The 14,158-nt window shown below is 37.0% G+C and overlaps 3 protein-coding genes across 3 annotated transcripts; 2 read left to right on the forward strand and 1 right to left on the reverse strand.

Moving 5' to 3' along the window:
• Window positions 1–1,889: 1,889 nt before the first annotated feature.
• On the reverse strand, window positions 1,890–3,861 carry LOC116030528 (lactosylceramide 4-alpha-galactosyltransferase). The gene has a single exon (XM_031272804.1). The coding sequence runs from the start codon at window positions 3,418–3,420 to the stop codon at window positions 2,065–2,067; it is 1,356 nt and encodes a 451-aa protein (XP_031128664.1). The 5' UTR covers window positions 3,421–3,861; the 3' UTR covers window positions 1,890–2,064.
• A 4,408-nt stretch (window positions 3,862–8,269) lies between these two features.
• Window positions 8,270–10,729, forward strand: LOC116030544 (bifunctional epoxide hydrolase 2-like). The gene is made up of 4 exons (XM_031272825.1): window positions 8,270–8,652; window positions 8,765–8,932; window positions 9,009–9,244; window positions 10,344–10,729. Exons 1-4 carry the CDS (start codon window positions 8,365–8,367, stop codon window positions 10,588–10,590), a joined length of 939 nt encoding a protein of 312 aa, XP_031128685.1. The 5' UTR covers window positions 8,270–8,364; the 3' UTR covers window positions 10,591–10,729.
• A 1,342-nt stretch (window positions 10,730–12,071) lies between these two features.
• LOC116028297 (epoxide hydrolase A-like) lies at window positions 12,072–13,997 on the forward strand. Its single transcript, XM_031269953.1, has 4 exons — window positions 12,072–12,465; window positions 12,918–13,085; window positions 13,163–13,398; window positions 13,517–13,997. The coding sequence occupies exons 1-4, from the start codon at window positions 12,178–12,180 to the stop codon at window positions 13,770–13,772; spliced, it is 948 nt and encodes a 315-aa protein (XP_031125813.1). The 5' UTR covers window positions 12,072–12,177; the 3' UTR covers window positions 13,773–13,997.
• The last annotated feature ends 161 nt before the right edge of the window (window positions 13,998–14,158 follow it).

The raw sequence follows: 14,158 nt of genomic DNA on the forward strand, positions 1-14,158 counted from the left end.
ACTTTTTCCTAATATATATTACCTAAACCGCTTTCTCCCTTTTTATAATACTGATTCAGTTTATTATGGTAATCTATGTAGGTAATTACCATAAATTATTGTGTATTATTTAGTTTATAAATGCATGTGAAACTAGAAACACTAATTTCCGATTAAATTAGTCCCATCTGACCATCATCTTTATTTAGTTTAAGATCAATTACTCTGTATTTATCTACTTCAACTGTAGACAGTACTAATTTTATAACTTCAATTGATCTGAAATTTTGTAAGATCTTAAAATCAATCATCTAAAGCAGACTCGCCCAAAAGTCAAAACCTGACTTCAAGTCATTTTGAGATTGGAACACCTGTTACTGGTGTTCTCTCGAAAGCAAAATGAGATTAAATCATTTTGGGGAATGGGGCAGGGGCAGCACTATTAATGCGATCCACCAGTCCACAACACATTAAATTTGTTTTTTCTTCCTGACATGCATAGATTCTTTTTTATATTCAAAATTTTTTATTTTACCAAACTATTTCTTAGACATCTAAAATCGCTCTAAAATCCATAAAGAGATAAATCAATTGTTATATCATGAACCAAAATTCATATAATTATTGACACATAATATGATAGTTATAGCTACATAAACCGTCAATTTCATGTACATAATGTGTCAACTACATATACGAATCTGAAGGTTATTTTTGGATCACGGTCCATGGTATAATTTGCCGAGATAAATCGAGTTAATATAACTTCAAAATTCAACATCAAATTGTACACTTCTATACACAATGAACACGTCTCAAATCCAAACTTCTAATGCTCGTGACAATGATCAAAACCCCAAATTTCTGTTTGAGAATTTGTACAATAAATTTACTGAACTGGTAATGATTTTTTGCTAAATTTGCAAATTGGGAGGGCTCAAAGTGCACAATAAAGAGATGGGGTCGAAAGCGAAAGTGCTGTAAGGCCACATGCAGTGCAGTGGAACACAGCACAAGAGAAAGAAAATGATGGCTCATTACACTTGTACCTGCTAAAAATTAACTATTGTCTCATTTGTTTATTTTAGGTTCACTCAAGGACCGCAGGCTGCTGCAGGTATGGATTTGGCAATCTTCTCCTCAAATTCTCAGTATTAGGTGCCATCCTCACCTAATTGGACCTCCAATGCAACTCAAACCCCCCAGCACAAAAAAACAGATGATTTTTTTTTAATAAAGAATTCAACCTTTTGAGTTTAGGGTAATGAAAAGATGTTTAACTTACTACCGAGTAGATAAGAGTTCACATTAATAAAATCATGTATGACCAACTTCAGCCAAATTGGTCAAACTGTTAACTTGATAATCATAAGATTACAAGTTCGACTTTAAGTCGCTTATTAGTTTGAGTTGGTCAACTAGAGGCAACTTAGGTTGGTTTGAATTACTATGGTCTTTTGTCGGTTAAGGTTTACCTCCTTTAGGTTCTATGTTGGCTAAGGTTACAAAGGTGAGCAAACTAGACTAATTTACATCATTATAATCTTTTTTTCGGCTAGGGTTATAAGGTGAGTTTACCTAGTATATATCATTGGATAGTGATTGCAGGTTTCCCTTGTCACCAAAAAAACAAATAAAAAATCCATGTTTCAACTAATTGTCTGCATAATTGATGGTAGTTAGGTTCCCAGAGAACTACTTGAACTTTTGTTGTCTGTTCCATCTGTTTTGCACATTATTAGTCAGATCACAGATGCAATTATAGAGTTGACTGGACTTAATTAACCCAAGATTCCCTAATGAATACAATCAAGAATTGGGATTTTCCAGATTTGTTTTCTTCCACTAACCCACCACTGTTCCCACAAGAATCAAAAGAAGGAAGTATGATTTTCATTACTGTGACATAAACAGTGCCATGAAGGCATGAACCTTTGTGTTATTTCTCTATTCTGTAACAATTCTGTGAGTGATCAAATGGTATTATGGATTGAATTGATCCAAACCCAAGCAAAAGATGAATAAACAGAAAGAAACAAAGAGGATGGGTCTCACCCTTATTGAGACTCTATCTATGTATCTATATCACAGCTTTTGTGATGATGCAGAAGAAGAATTGCAGAAGACACAACTATCTGCCACTATGTGCTGAATTACACTCCCTTCTTCAATCTCTAACCCCCTGCTCTGCTTGTTCCACAGATGAACCGCGAAGCTCTCGCAGCGAATCTGGCTGAGTTTAGCCAGCAGCCATTTGAGATGAGTCACATTTCTTGGCCCCTGAAACAGGCTGCCAATTCGGCTCCAGTCGACCGGATAAAATGCTTTTGGTGGCAGAACTGTGATGTTGTGCCCTTCTCTTCCTTTCACCCTTGCCACCACCCTTGAGACTAAGTATGGTCCATTGTGACCCCATTTGTTGCCATCGAATGTGAGGGCAAATTCCTGAATAAACTTGTAAACCAAAGGGTGACCCTTGTCGAAAACCATCACAGCATTGTTCAGTCTGCTCCAGTTTCTGGTTTCAAGGTTCATTGTCTGAGCCCCAATGGCATTTCTCAGGGGTTCAAAGCTCTTTAGGACTATTACATCTGTGTCTAAGTAAATCCCACCAAATTTGTAGAGTAACCCAAGTCTGAGCAAATTTGAGAGGTTTTGGCCTATGGAGACTTCCCCAGGGTCTATGTTTCCCCTCTTCAGCCTCCCGAACCAAGAATATGCAGCAGTGTTCTTGAACAGATAGTTGAAATCCGGCGAAATTGCAGTGATTTTCAGTCCCATTTTCAAGAACGGGCTTAGGATTTTCGTCCCCTCTGTTGAATCAACTGAGCTTGATGCTAAGATCAGACAGCCATGGGGGTGTGCTTTGAACAAGCTCTCAATGGCCATCATTTCCCTGCTGCTAAAAGACTCCACTGAGGATATCCAAGTCATGAAAAACCTCAACTTACATGAATTTCCATGGAAGAATTCCTTCACTCTTCTTGAGAAATTACTCATCTGCGCTTCGGACCCCATAATTCTGATCAGAGATTTGTTCTTCCGCCTCCTCCTATGCCGAGCCGCCATGGAAGCATTCTTGAAAGCTACCAAGTTCCGATTTTTCCGCGAAATGTGGAAGTGGGTGTCCGGTTTCGCCACCGGGACCTCCTCTTTCACGGCCAACATCAACGAAGACGACAGCTTTCTCGAAGAGGAGACCGACACCAGGGTTCTTGATTTTCCGGTGACATTCTCCGGCGAGAAGCTGGCCGGCTCCGGCGGGGTCTTCGCCGGGAAAGGGACACGGACGGAGAATATCGTGGCACCGTTGCAAGTCAAGAGAAGAATCAGAACAAGAGAAAGAAAAGCACACAAAGACTTTCTAGTCAGCTGGGCTGAAAGGACAGTACTGTAATTATAAACAGTCCCCATGGTTACTTCTGGAACAAACTCCTGCATTCATGGCTGACACTTATTGAAGGACATTCTAATGGCTTCTCCAGCTATGGCGGCAAGGAAATGAGCACAAAACCAAAAAGGACTTCTCAAGTGTTTTTTAGTGTGCTTTGGAATATTAGAAGTAGAAGAGATTGAGAAAATGGAAACCTTGAACTTTGAGCCTTGCTTGTAATTTTCTGGTTTTTATAGTGTGGGGGAGAAAATGCGCCAAACAGAGAGAGAAAGAGGGGAAAAACAAATCATGGATTGAAGCTTTAAGTGCTTAAGTCGTGCTTTAATCTGGCCGGTGGATCATGCCCGGGGTGAGCTTCCAGACTTCCACTCTGCACCAACTATTTTCTACTCCCTCATCCTGAAAATTTTAAGGTATCATTAATTAATATTGACTCTTGCTTCTGCAGATTGAGAAATTAGTTATGAACCGATATTAGTATTCAAAACAAGTATACCATATACTCCGTATAATTTTATATGATATCTTTAAGTTGTATTCGCATTTTAGAGACCGTGTGCCAATCGCGTTAATTACAATTAGACATTATGTACGTAGACATATTATGAATGATTGTAATGCATACTAATAAATACAGTGTTGTAACACATACTAATAAATAAAGGTGAATAGTGATAGTTAGTGACATTTAATTTCATTGCAACAATGGTGAATAAATGATCTCAATTAGCTACATATTTCTTCTCCTCCCAGATTGACTACATATTAGCTACAAGTTAGCTATATATTTCTCAAAATATACCAGATTGACTAAAACAAAAGAATAAAATCTTAAGCATCATTAAATATATCAGTGTTTTCAGAGCTTCATGCATAATTGCATAAAAGAAAAGCTTTTAAAAATTTTAAAACTTTTTACTAAATTGTCATTTTGGTTAAGAACTCTTAAATATAAACCCCTCAAGCTTTTCATTTGTCGCCTAGTGTTACAAGACATGAGTTACTTCGTATACACCCTCAGATAATTGCGAGAAGTTTTCCTTGTTGCTAAATAAAGCCCACAAGCCTTAAACCTGCACTTAAACTTTTACCAAATGTAATCCATAGATTTGGAACATCATTTACTCCCTCCCCTGTAAGGCTGTAATTAATGAAACAAAGAGCTAAAAGGGCACAGTAAGAAAACTCACCTGAAGAAATGATGAAAATTAAGAATTGTAATCTTTACAAAAGTTGATCTATTTTAAGATTGAGAATCCGCAGAAAAGCTATACCATAAACAGTGTGATGACGAAACCAATACTCTTTTCTCCCACTTAACTTAATGATTTTGAAATGATTCGTTGTGGAGATGGATGAGGGAATTTTGATTTGCTAATCATAATATGAGGATCAGTTGTTATAGATTTGAAATTACATTCAAAACGGTTAAGTGTCCATAGAGTGAGGCAAACGTGGAAGATTTAGTTACAATGCTGGCCTAAATAATAGGCTTTATCTAAATTTAACTTTTATTTTTATTTTAGAATTTATACTTTAAATATAATTTTTCTCGACATTGAATAGTTTAAAATATAAGTCAACTGTAAATCTCAAATGTATAAATAAGGTATTACTCGAAAATAATATTTTAGTAATAAGTAACTGTATCAATGTTCTGTTTATGGCATGAGGCATCCATTTTATCATAGTGTAGAATTCTCTAAAGTTTATGCCATGAGGCATCCATTTCACTTTGAGTCTTCGTAACCTCTTCTCCCATGCCCCAATTGAAGATTCCTAAGAATTGTCAAATATGTACTTCATTTACGTTGCACGAGTTAACCTGCTTTACAAATAAACCCAAATTAATATTGTCATATTCATAGATAACACCATATTAATTTGACCATATTTGACAAACGAAACCAAATTAATCTTATCATAAATAATTTATCCCTCCAAAATTCAAGTTTAGTATATAAAATACAGAGAGATGATATTAGAAGTCCACCAATCTACTTATTGAAATTTAAGTATTACTTATTGTTGTATAAAGAATCTTTATTAGGCTGTAAACGATTTCTAAGAATCTTTTTTGTCCATAGTTTGTAGACTTTTTAATGACATAAACAATTGTTATTACTTTAACTAAACTCTTATCCAATTGTACTAAAAAAAAAAAAAAAACTCATATCCAATTTGATTAATTAAAAATTTTACTCAAAATTGTATCATGTTGATGTAGTGTGTTGTCAATGACTTAATCAAACGCAACTATTCTGTTTTCAAAAAAAAAAATATTCTAAATTAGTTAATAACAACACCCTATATCAGTATTTAGTCACATTTTTTAGTATAAATTCTTGACCTTGTTTAGTAACATAGTTAACTTATCAGTCAATTTTAACTTATTTGATCATTATTAGCTATTTGACTTGGTTAAATAACTAATATGAGTGTTTGATCAATTAGTTTTTTGTAACACTTTATTACTACAAAATGTTGAAATTCAAAAAGCTGCTAAAAGCAACTTTTCGATCAGTTTTGTGAGAAAATTATTTTGCATGTAATAAGCTATTAACTAACAGTTAATTTACAAAATACTTTTTTATAATCAACTAATGTTATCAACTAATCAAACCACTAACACAATCAGTTATTTACCAAACATCAACTTATCAATTTATCAAAAAAATATTGATCAATAGCATCCTCAAAAAGCATTTGCTGAAGAGATAGGAGGATGGACCAGGATCCGAATCCATCTAAGAAAATGAGAAAAATAATAGGGCAAGTGTTACCAAAATATTAGTTATTTTCATCTCCTACTCCCTATGGACCATATTATTATATTATATTGTTCATTTTGCAACCACTTACAGGCTGCAGCTATGGCGGCGAAAGGAGTCGTATTTTTCCATATCTTATCCAGATTTATAGTGGGTAATATAAACCAAATGCATTGACTTTAAATTATTTATAAAAATAATAAAATACAAATAAAAAAAATACCACCTAGCTGCTCCTTCCCCTACATACATGTTCACTAGAGAAATATTTATTTGATTATTTTGGAAAATAGAAAAGGAAATTATTTAATAAACACTTCCCTAGTTTCCCTTAAATTAATAATACAGTGGTCATTAATTTTGATAACTTTTAATGGATCAGGCCTACCATAAAATTTGGTAATATTGTGTACGAGATATGAAACATATGTTGAATTGACAGGACCCAATACCCTTACATAATATAAATGGGCTACAAGTGTATTGTGTGAACAAAAGAAACAAATTTGGCCCAAAGGGCCCAACTACCTATCCCAACCACAAAGGGTGGACCACTACTTCTAACTAGCGGAACACAAAGACAACTGACGTGTTGCATCATTGACTGAGAGAGAAGTCAAGAGAGAGGAAGAAATGATGATGATGTCTTGGAACAGAGACACCCCATCTTTAATACTATTCCCAGGGTTGCACAAGCTGATAGGTACGGAGATCACAACGCTTTGCCTTCCTCTACTATATGCGTGTCCCACAAGGTGTTGTGCTTTCCTACCAAATATCTCCACGCATGCCACATCGTAAAACACATTTTGGTCGTCGCCTACTGCATCGCTAACTGCTCAAGTGGTCTGCCCGAGCGTATTGTTCAAGACGTCCGTCCAAGCGGTTCACTAGAGTAGTCTGCCTGAACAGTTCACCCAAACATTCTCCCCCGAGCAGTCTACCCCGTCCACCGAATGGCCCGCAACTCTCCTAGGTGATTTGTCATACCCAGTCGAACTAAGGTAAAGCCCTTTGATCCCTGACAGACGACCAAGGTACTTCGGCAAGGGCCTAAAAGGCGCAAAGGTTGCAGACCTGGAAGCGATCTGTTGACCACCCTCCCGTAGTCCACTTCAATTCGCTCAACCCTCGATCGAAATCCGACGCTAGGGTTGTCGGTTAATGCTCCCTCAGCCCAAGCCAACCGCTCATCCCCGCTGCTTGTTTTCTCGGGTCGTGCTACATACTGTGTTGTCAAACAAGCCCTTAACCCACTTTCCACACACAGACACACACACACACACACACGCACAAGGTCCACATCCACTTTTTTAATTGGATTCCTCTTATACCCCTAGGGCTATCACGAGTCTCTCACTTTCTTTGGTTGTCTTTAATAACCAGAGAAAATAGACGCTCTTGACTTTAAAATACATGTACTAGAAAATGTGATGATTGTTGTTTTTCATGTTAAAAAATCACGTTTTTTTCCCTCCATTTTTCTTTCTTCATTTGTTATCTTTCCACTAACAATAATGTTTCTCCTTCTTCTCATTAGGGAAGAGCCAATATATGTCACGTTTTGAAATTTGATGGGAAACATTTACACCACTAATAATTCATGCGTGACGTTGATAATTGACATATTTATAAGGGGTATAAATTATATTTTTCTCCCAATTAAAGAGTTGATACTATTTGGGGTCCTTTGAGTATAATGATTTTGTCACGTTTAGTCATAAACTTTTAAATTAATTACCCTTAGTCATTCGACTTTTAAATTTTTACCATTTGTAGTTCACATTAAATATTCATGGTCCTTCAATAATCAAATTTTAATCAGTCGTGATCCTTCCTGAGGGACCATTGGTTACATTTTGAAAGCTGAAGAATCATATGTGATAAATTTGAACTATGGTAACAATTTGAAAGTCATTGGATCATGAGTGGTCAATTTAAAAACTTAGGATTAAACGTGACAAAATTACTAAGTATCATATAACATTAATTTCAATTCTCAATTAAATGTTATTGAGTTCTTTGAGACTCAACGTTCAACTGTCCCTGTCCGTTTACAGTATTCATAGTTCAAATTACTAGAAGGCCCTGTAAATTCACGAGGAGTCAGTTACTAACAAAAATATCTTGTGCAATCGCAAGGATCTATATTCCCTTATCTACTTATAATCTCCGTTTTCATTGAACGTATACAGTTTCGAGCAAAAGAAAGTGTAGAAAATGGACAAAATCAAGCATAATTTCATACAAGTTAATGGACTAAAGATCCATGTAGCGGAGATCGGAAGCGGGACGGATCGAGTGGTGATGTTCTTGCATGGCTTCCCTGAGATATGGTACTCTTGGCGCTACCAGATGGTCGCCGTCGCCAATGCCGGATTCAGAGCCATTGCCCCGGATTACAGAGGATACGGGTTGTCCGATCAACCGCCCGAACCCGAGAAGGCCACTATCTCCGACTTCGTCAGTGACCTTCCTGCACTCCTTGATGCCCTCGCCATTCCTAGGGTAAATCACATTAGTCCTTCAAAGCCCTAATAAACACTTATTAAACACGATTATTGCTTTTTTCAATGACATGCAATTGCAGAAACGTTAGGTTTTGCTGAATTCTGAACAGGTATATGTTGTGGCGAAAGATTTTAGCAACAGGATTGCGCATGTCTTTGCTATTCTGCACCCGAAGAGAATCGCAGGGTTCATCACATTCGGTGTTCCGGCCGCCCCTTTAAACCGCCCGAGACTGGCTGAGCCGCTTCCTGGAGGCGCTTATACATCCAGATGGATGGTAAACAACACAATAGCAGCCATCCTTCATGCATTTTCTCGTCTTAGCTAATGCCTAATTTCCAACTTTCACTTAGGAACCTGGAAGAATTGAGGCCGATTTTGCTCGATTTGATGTTAAGACAGTACTGCGCAAGATATACATTCTGTTTTCTAAAACTGAAATTCCTACAGCTGCCGAAGACCAGGAGATCCTGGATTTGGTGGACTCCTCTGCCCCTTTACCTTCTTGGTTCACAGAGGAAGATCTTCAAACCTATGCTGCTCTCTATGAAAAATCTGGCTTCCGCACTGCAGCGCAGGTTCCTTATAGGTATCAAGTTAATTCGCCTTCTCCTTGCAGCTACTAGTCGAACATGTGCATTCAATAAATCTCGTTGTGTCCCTAACAATATAAGTTGCTCGTCTTGAGCCCCGAATAATATAAGTTGTCCATAGCTAATCCCTAATAGCATAGTTTGCTCTTAGTTGATCCCTAACATCATAGATTGCCAGTAGATGATCCCTAACAACATAAGTTGCTCATAATTGATCCCTAATAGCTTAAGTTGCCCATAACTGACCCTTAATAACATAGGTTGCTCATAGTCGATCCCTAACAACATAGGTTGCCCATAACTGATCCCTAACAATATAGGTTCCTCATTGTTGATCCCTAACAACATAAGTTGTCCATAATTGATCCCTAACAACATAGGTTGCTCATAGTTGATCTTAACACTATAGGTTGCTCATAGCTGATCAGATTAAACCAAGAAGGCTTATTCCTTTTAGCTACTAGTCGAGCGTGTGTACTCGATAAATCTCGTCTTTTGTCCCGAATAGTATAAGTTGTCCGTAGTTGATCCCTATCAGCATAAGTTGCTCATAATTGATCCCTAATAGCATATGTTGCCCATAACTGATCCTTAACAACATATGTTGCTCATAGTTGATCCGTAACAACATAGGTTGCCCATAACTGATCCCTAACAACATAGGTTGATCATAACTGATCTCTAACAACATAGGTTTCTCATAGTTGATTCCTAATAGCATAGGTTGCTCATGGCTGATCAGATTAAACCAAGAAGGCCTATGCCTTGTGACCCTAACAACATAGATTGCCTATAGTTGATCCCTAATAGCAAAGGTTGCTCATGGCTGATCAGATTAAACCAAGAAGACCTATGCCTTGTGACCCTAACAACATAGATTGCCTATAGTTGATCCCTAATAGCATGCCTATAGTTGATCCCTAATAGCAAAGGTTGCCATAAGTCATCAACTTAAACCAAGAAGGCCAATAGGATGCTTCCACTGACCAACTTGGTTGGGGTTGCTTGATGAAATCACGTGTTAATCCCAGAAATGCATGCTTTTCTCTATGGTCATCCTTATTATTAAGATCTGCAGATTTTCGTTGTTTGCAGGTCGTTGAACGAAAAACTCCCAGTACCAAGTCAAGAGGTTGATGCTCCAGCATTGTTCATCATGTGTGGGAAGGATTTCTCACTCAAATTTCCAGGAATAGGAGACTATGTCAGGAGTGGACAGGCTAAAAACATTGTACCCAACATGGAGACTGCACACTTGCCAGAAGGTTCCCATTTTGCTCAAGAACAGTTTCCAGAAGAAGCCAACCAACTAATTATCAATTTCCTCAAGAGACATGCTTAATCTTGTTTGAAACATCAGTATTCGAAACCAATGTGAATTGTTTGAATATGTTCTGTAACCTGAGTTTGCAGTACTCAACACTAAGCCCAAGTTCTTAGATCTATTCAATAAAAGCTTTGAAAAAAAAAACATTTCCTAACCTAGCTACTGATCTGAATCCCACCTCTACTAGATTTGGCTAATCTGCATAGAGAAGCTTCAGCTTAGACTGATGGTTCTATGTTTATTTTTAATAACAAAAAGAAATTGTTGGTTTTACTATCTGAGCAATGGACGACATATTAACACGATCGTTCAAAGGATTTTTGTGATTAATTGAGAGTGAATTATGAGGTTGATGCTGAGCCAACAACAAATTGAAGGAAAAACCTCAACTATTGAAGAATGCTTTAGTTAGAGCCTTAAACTTATATAAAAAGGTACAATTAATATTTATAGCATGTTATCATTAGGTAACTTATTGAGTAGACATGTCATGTATATATCTTTATTAAAGATAATATTGACTAGACATGTCATGTATATATCTTTATTAAAGTTATCCTTATCCTGCAAATCTCTTTTACTTTCTAAAATGGGTTCCACTTCCACATTATCAAATTTGCAAATTACACAAAGGCTGCCACTCAATTTAGCATGCTTTTGCAACTTTTTCTCATCATCTCTACTCTTGTTAATTTATTAATTTTTCTTTTCTCTTACAACACACATGACATTAAATAATAATAATAATAAATCTCTCTTTTACCGCATAGATTAGAAAGGAGGAGACTGACAGGGTTGAAGACAACCTAAGGTGATTTGGCTTTGAGTTGTACATTTTTAGTATTGGTGCGACATAATAATAATTTGATTTTAATATTTACAAAAAGATTCTTTTATATATATTTTTTTAAACTTGACTTTCATTGTATTATTATTATTTCACTATATCAATTTTAAAAACGCATAGCTCACCACCAAATCACCTAAAAAATCACACGGCATATATAGTTAGCATGCTACTTGATGATAACATGCTAAAAGTGTTAATTGCGTTTTTTTTTTTTTTTTTACAAATTTAAAGATGTAATTGAAAATTTTTTATTTTTTATTTTAATAGTTCAATGACTTCTTTGGACACTTTTAATGAACATTGTATTATGTGGGCCAAACCAGCCTACACATAAGTATCTGATAAATTATTATGTAGACCCAAATCTAAAATACACAATTTATATATTGAATATTCCCAATAGATATACTGAATATTTATAATTGAATGTTTACCATTTACGTATTAAATGTTGAGTATGAAATAAATACGAATTTACGTGGATTCGGGTCCATATATAATTCTCCAAGTCTCCAACAACCGTTGTTGTTTATTGAAACTTCAAACTTCAAAGCAGACAAAGACGACGAATCAAAGTTGATTGATTCGAGGCTCGAACGGCACAACACGACAAATCCATCTTCACCAGCAACAATCCTACTACTTAGTAGTTAGTATGAGACTAGTCGCACGCCTCTTCACAGACCACACACTCACGCATTCTCAACTCGCTATCAGTTTCAGACAAGAGATAGAAAGAAAGAAAGAAAGAAATGGATGAAATTGAGCACAAGTTCATAGAGGTGAACGGGCTAAAGATCCACGTAGCTGAGATTGGGAGTGGGTCGGGTCCAGTTGTGCTGTTCTTACATGGCTTCCCTGAGATTTGGTACTCCTGGCGCTTCCAGATGCTTGCGGTGGCCAAAGCCGGTTACAGAGCCATTTCGCTCGATTACAGAGGGTTTGGGTTGTCGGATCAACCACCCCAACCTGAGAAGACCACCGTCCTTGATCTTGTCAATGACATTGCTGCAATTTTGGATACTCTTAGTATCCCAAAGGTCCGTTTTTTTTTTTTTTAAAAAAAAAAAAAACCCATTTCTTTCGTATCTCCCTCCAAGAAAATTATTTACATTCTGCTAGTGTTTACTGTGAAATTTATGCAGAAAAAGGTAATTAGTAGTGGAGTAAGAGAACTTATCTGTGTTTGTGAAGATTGGTGACTAAGTTAAACTAGCTTAGGGCCTAGGTTGCCTTGTGACTTTAGTCGGTAAATGATCACAATGAGCTAAACTAGCCTAGATTAAGTTGTGAATAACTGATCAACTCAAATAAAGAAGACCAATAGACTGCTCTCGTTGGGAGTCAAACTTGTAACCTCGTGGTTAACTACTAACCAACTTGTCTAGGTTGTCCCTTGCTTGTATATTTTGTGATGCAATGTTAGGAGTGAAGAAATTTAATTGGGTAGATCTGTATCCCTGTCTGGCTGTTTACCTGGTCTCATATGCAGGTTTTTCTGGTTGGGAAAGATTTTGGGTCGGCTGTTCTGACCTTATTATACCTTCTCCATGAGGAGAGGGTAGCTGGGTGTGTTACATTGGATGTGCCATTCATTATTGCTCGTGCTGCTACATTTACTGAAAAGCTGCCTGAAGGTTTCTATATTTCAAGATGGAGGGTATGTATGCTGTTTCTTTCTCTTTATCATTCTGGCAAGGAACATCATATCTTGCAGCTTCTGAGATTCGTTTTCAGGAGCCTGGGCGAGCTGAAGCTGACTTTGGTCGTCTCGATGCCAAAACCGTTCTGAAGAACATCTACATCCTCTTCTCCAGAAGTGAAATACCAATCGCTAATGAAAAGCAGGAGATCATGGACATTGTGGAGCCTTCCACTCCCCTACCCCCTTGGTTCACCGAAGAAGACCTGGCAGCCTATGGAGCTCTGTATGAGAAATCTGGATTCCAAACTGCATTGGAGGTTACTTACAGGTATTGGAAAGTCATGTGTTAGACTAGCTAATCGATTGGATCCAGTCTTTTTAATATAGTTTGGCCATGTGCATTATAGCACAATTGCAGCATAAATGTTTGTTCTCCTTTCTTGTAGGTCACATGGAGATGATCGTATAAAGCTACCAGCTGACCCGAGAATCAAAGTCCCTGCATTGTTCATTGGAGGCGAGAAGGATTACGTGCTGAAATTCCCGGGAATGGAAGAGTACATAAGCAGTGGGATGCTGAAAGCTTTTGTGCCTAATGTGGAGATAACCTATTTACCTGAAGGAAGCCATTTTCTTCAGGAGCAATTGCCTGAGGAGGTGAATAAGCTGATCCTCAACTTTCTTGATGCCCACCCTTGTTAATCATGAAGGGATGTGACAGTGTTGTGGCAGAGTCATTTTAGAGGTTTGGCTATGGATGACTAAACCTTCTAGATTCAAATAAATTGAATAGTGGGTTCAAAGTTCTAATAAATATGATTATGCTTTTGCAATTAGCTTCATAAAAGTTGTGGGCACCACTGTCATGTATTCTATGATGGTAAAAACACCTAAATGAAAGGCTCTATGTTTTCAGATTGATGATTCTATTCTTGTTCTGCAGTGTGAGTTATTGTACTGTCATTAGGGATAGAAATAGTTGGAGGTGGCATTGTCCAAAATCAGTTGAAGAGGTTTTCTTTTTTCTTCTTCAATTGTATTATACGTAGTACTAAATATGTCTATTTACAGAAAAAATCCCAAAAAAA

Source organism: Ipomoea triloba, chromosome 9, assembly GCF_003576645.1.
Source record: "Ipomoea triloba cultivar NCNSP0323 chromosome 9, ASM357664v1".
NCBI lineage: Eukaryota > Viridiplantae > Streptophyta > Magnoliopsida > Solanales > Convolvulaceae > Ipomoea > Ipomoea triloba.

Coding starts and splice junctions, on each gene's coding strand:
- LOC116030528 (XM_031272804.1), bottom strand. CDS start 3,420: ATGCAGGAGTTTGTTCCAGAAGTAACCATGGGGACTGTTTATAATTAC.
- LOC116030544 (XM_031272825.1), top strand. CDS start 8,365: ATGGACAAAATCAAGCATAATTTCATACAAGTTAATGGACTAAAGATC. Junction 8,933..9,008: donor CTTATACATCCAGATGGATG/GTAAACAACACA, acceptor ACTTTCACTTAG/GAACCTGGAAGAATTGAGGC. Junction 9,245..10,343: donor GCAGCGCAGGTTCCTTATAG/GTATCAAGTTAA, acceptor CGTTGTTTGCAG/GTCGTTGAACGAAAAACTCC.
- LOC116028297 (XM_031269953.1), top strand. CDS start 12,178: ATGGATGAAATTGAGCACAAGTTCATAGAGGTGAACGGGCTAAAGATC. Junction 13,086..13,162: donor TCTATATTTCAAGATGGAGG/GTATGTATGCTG, acceptor ATTCGTTTTCAG/GAGCCTGGGCGAGCTGAAGC. Junction 13,399..13,516: donor GCATTGGAGGTTACTTACAG/GTATTGGAAAGT, acceptor CCTTTCTTGTAG/GTCACATGGAGATGATCGTA.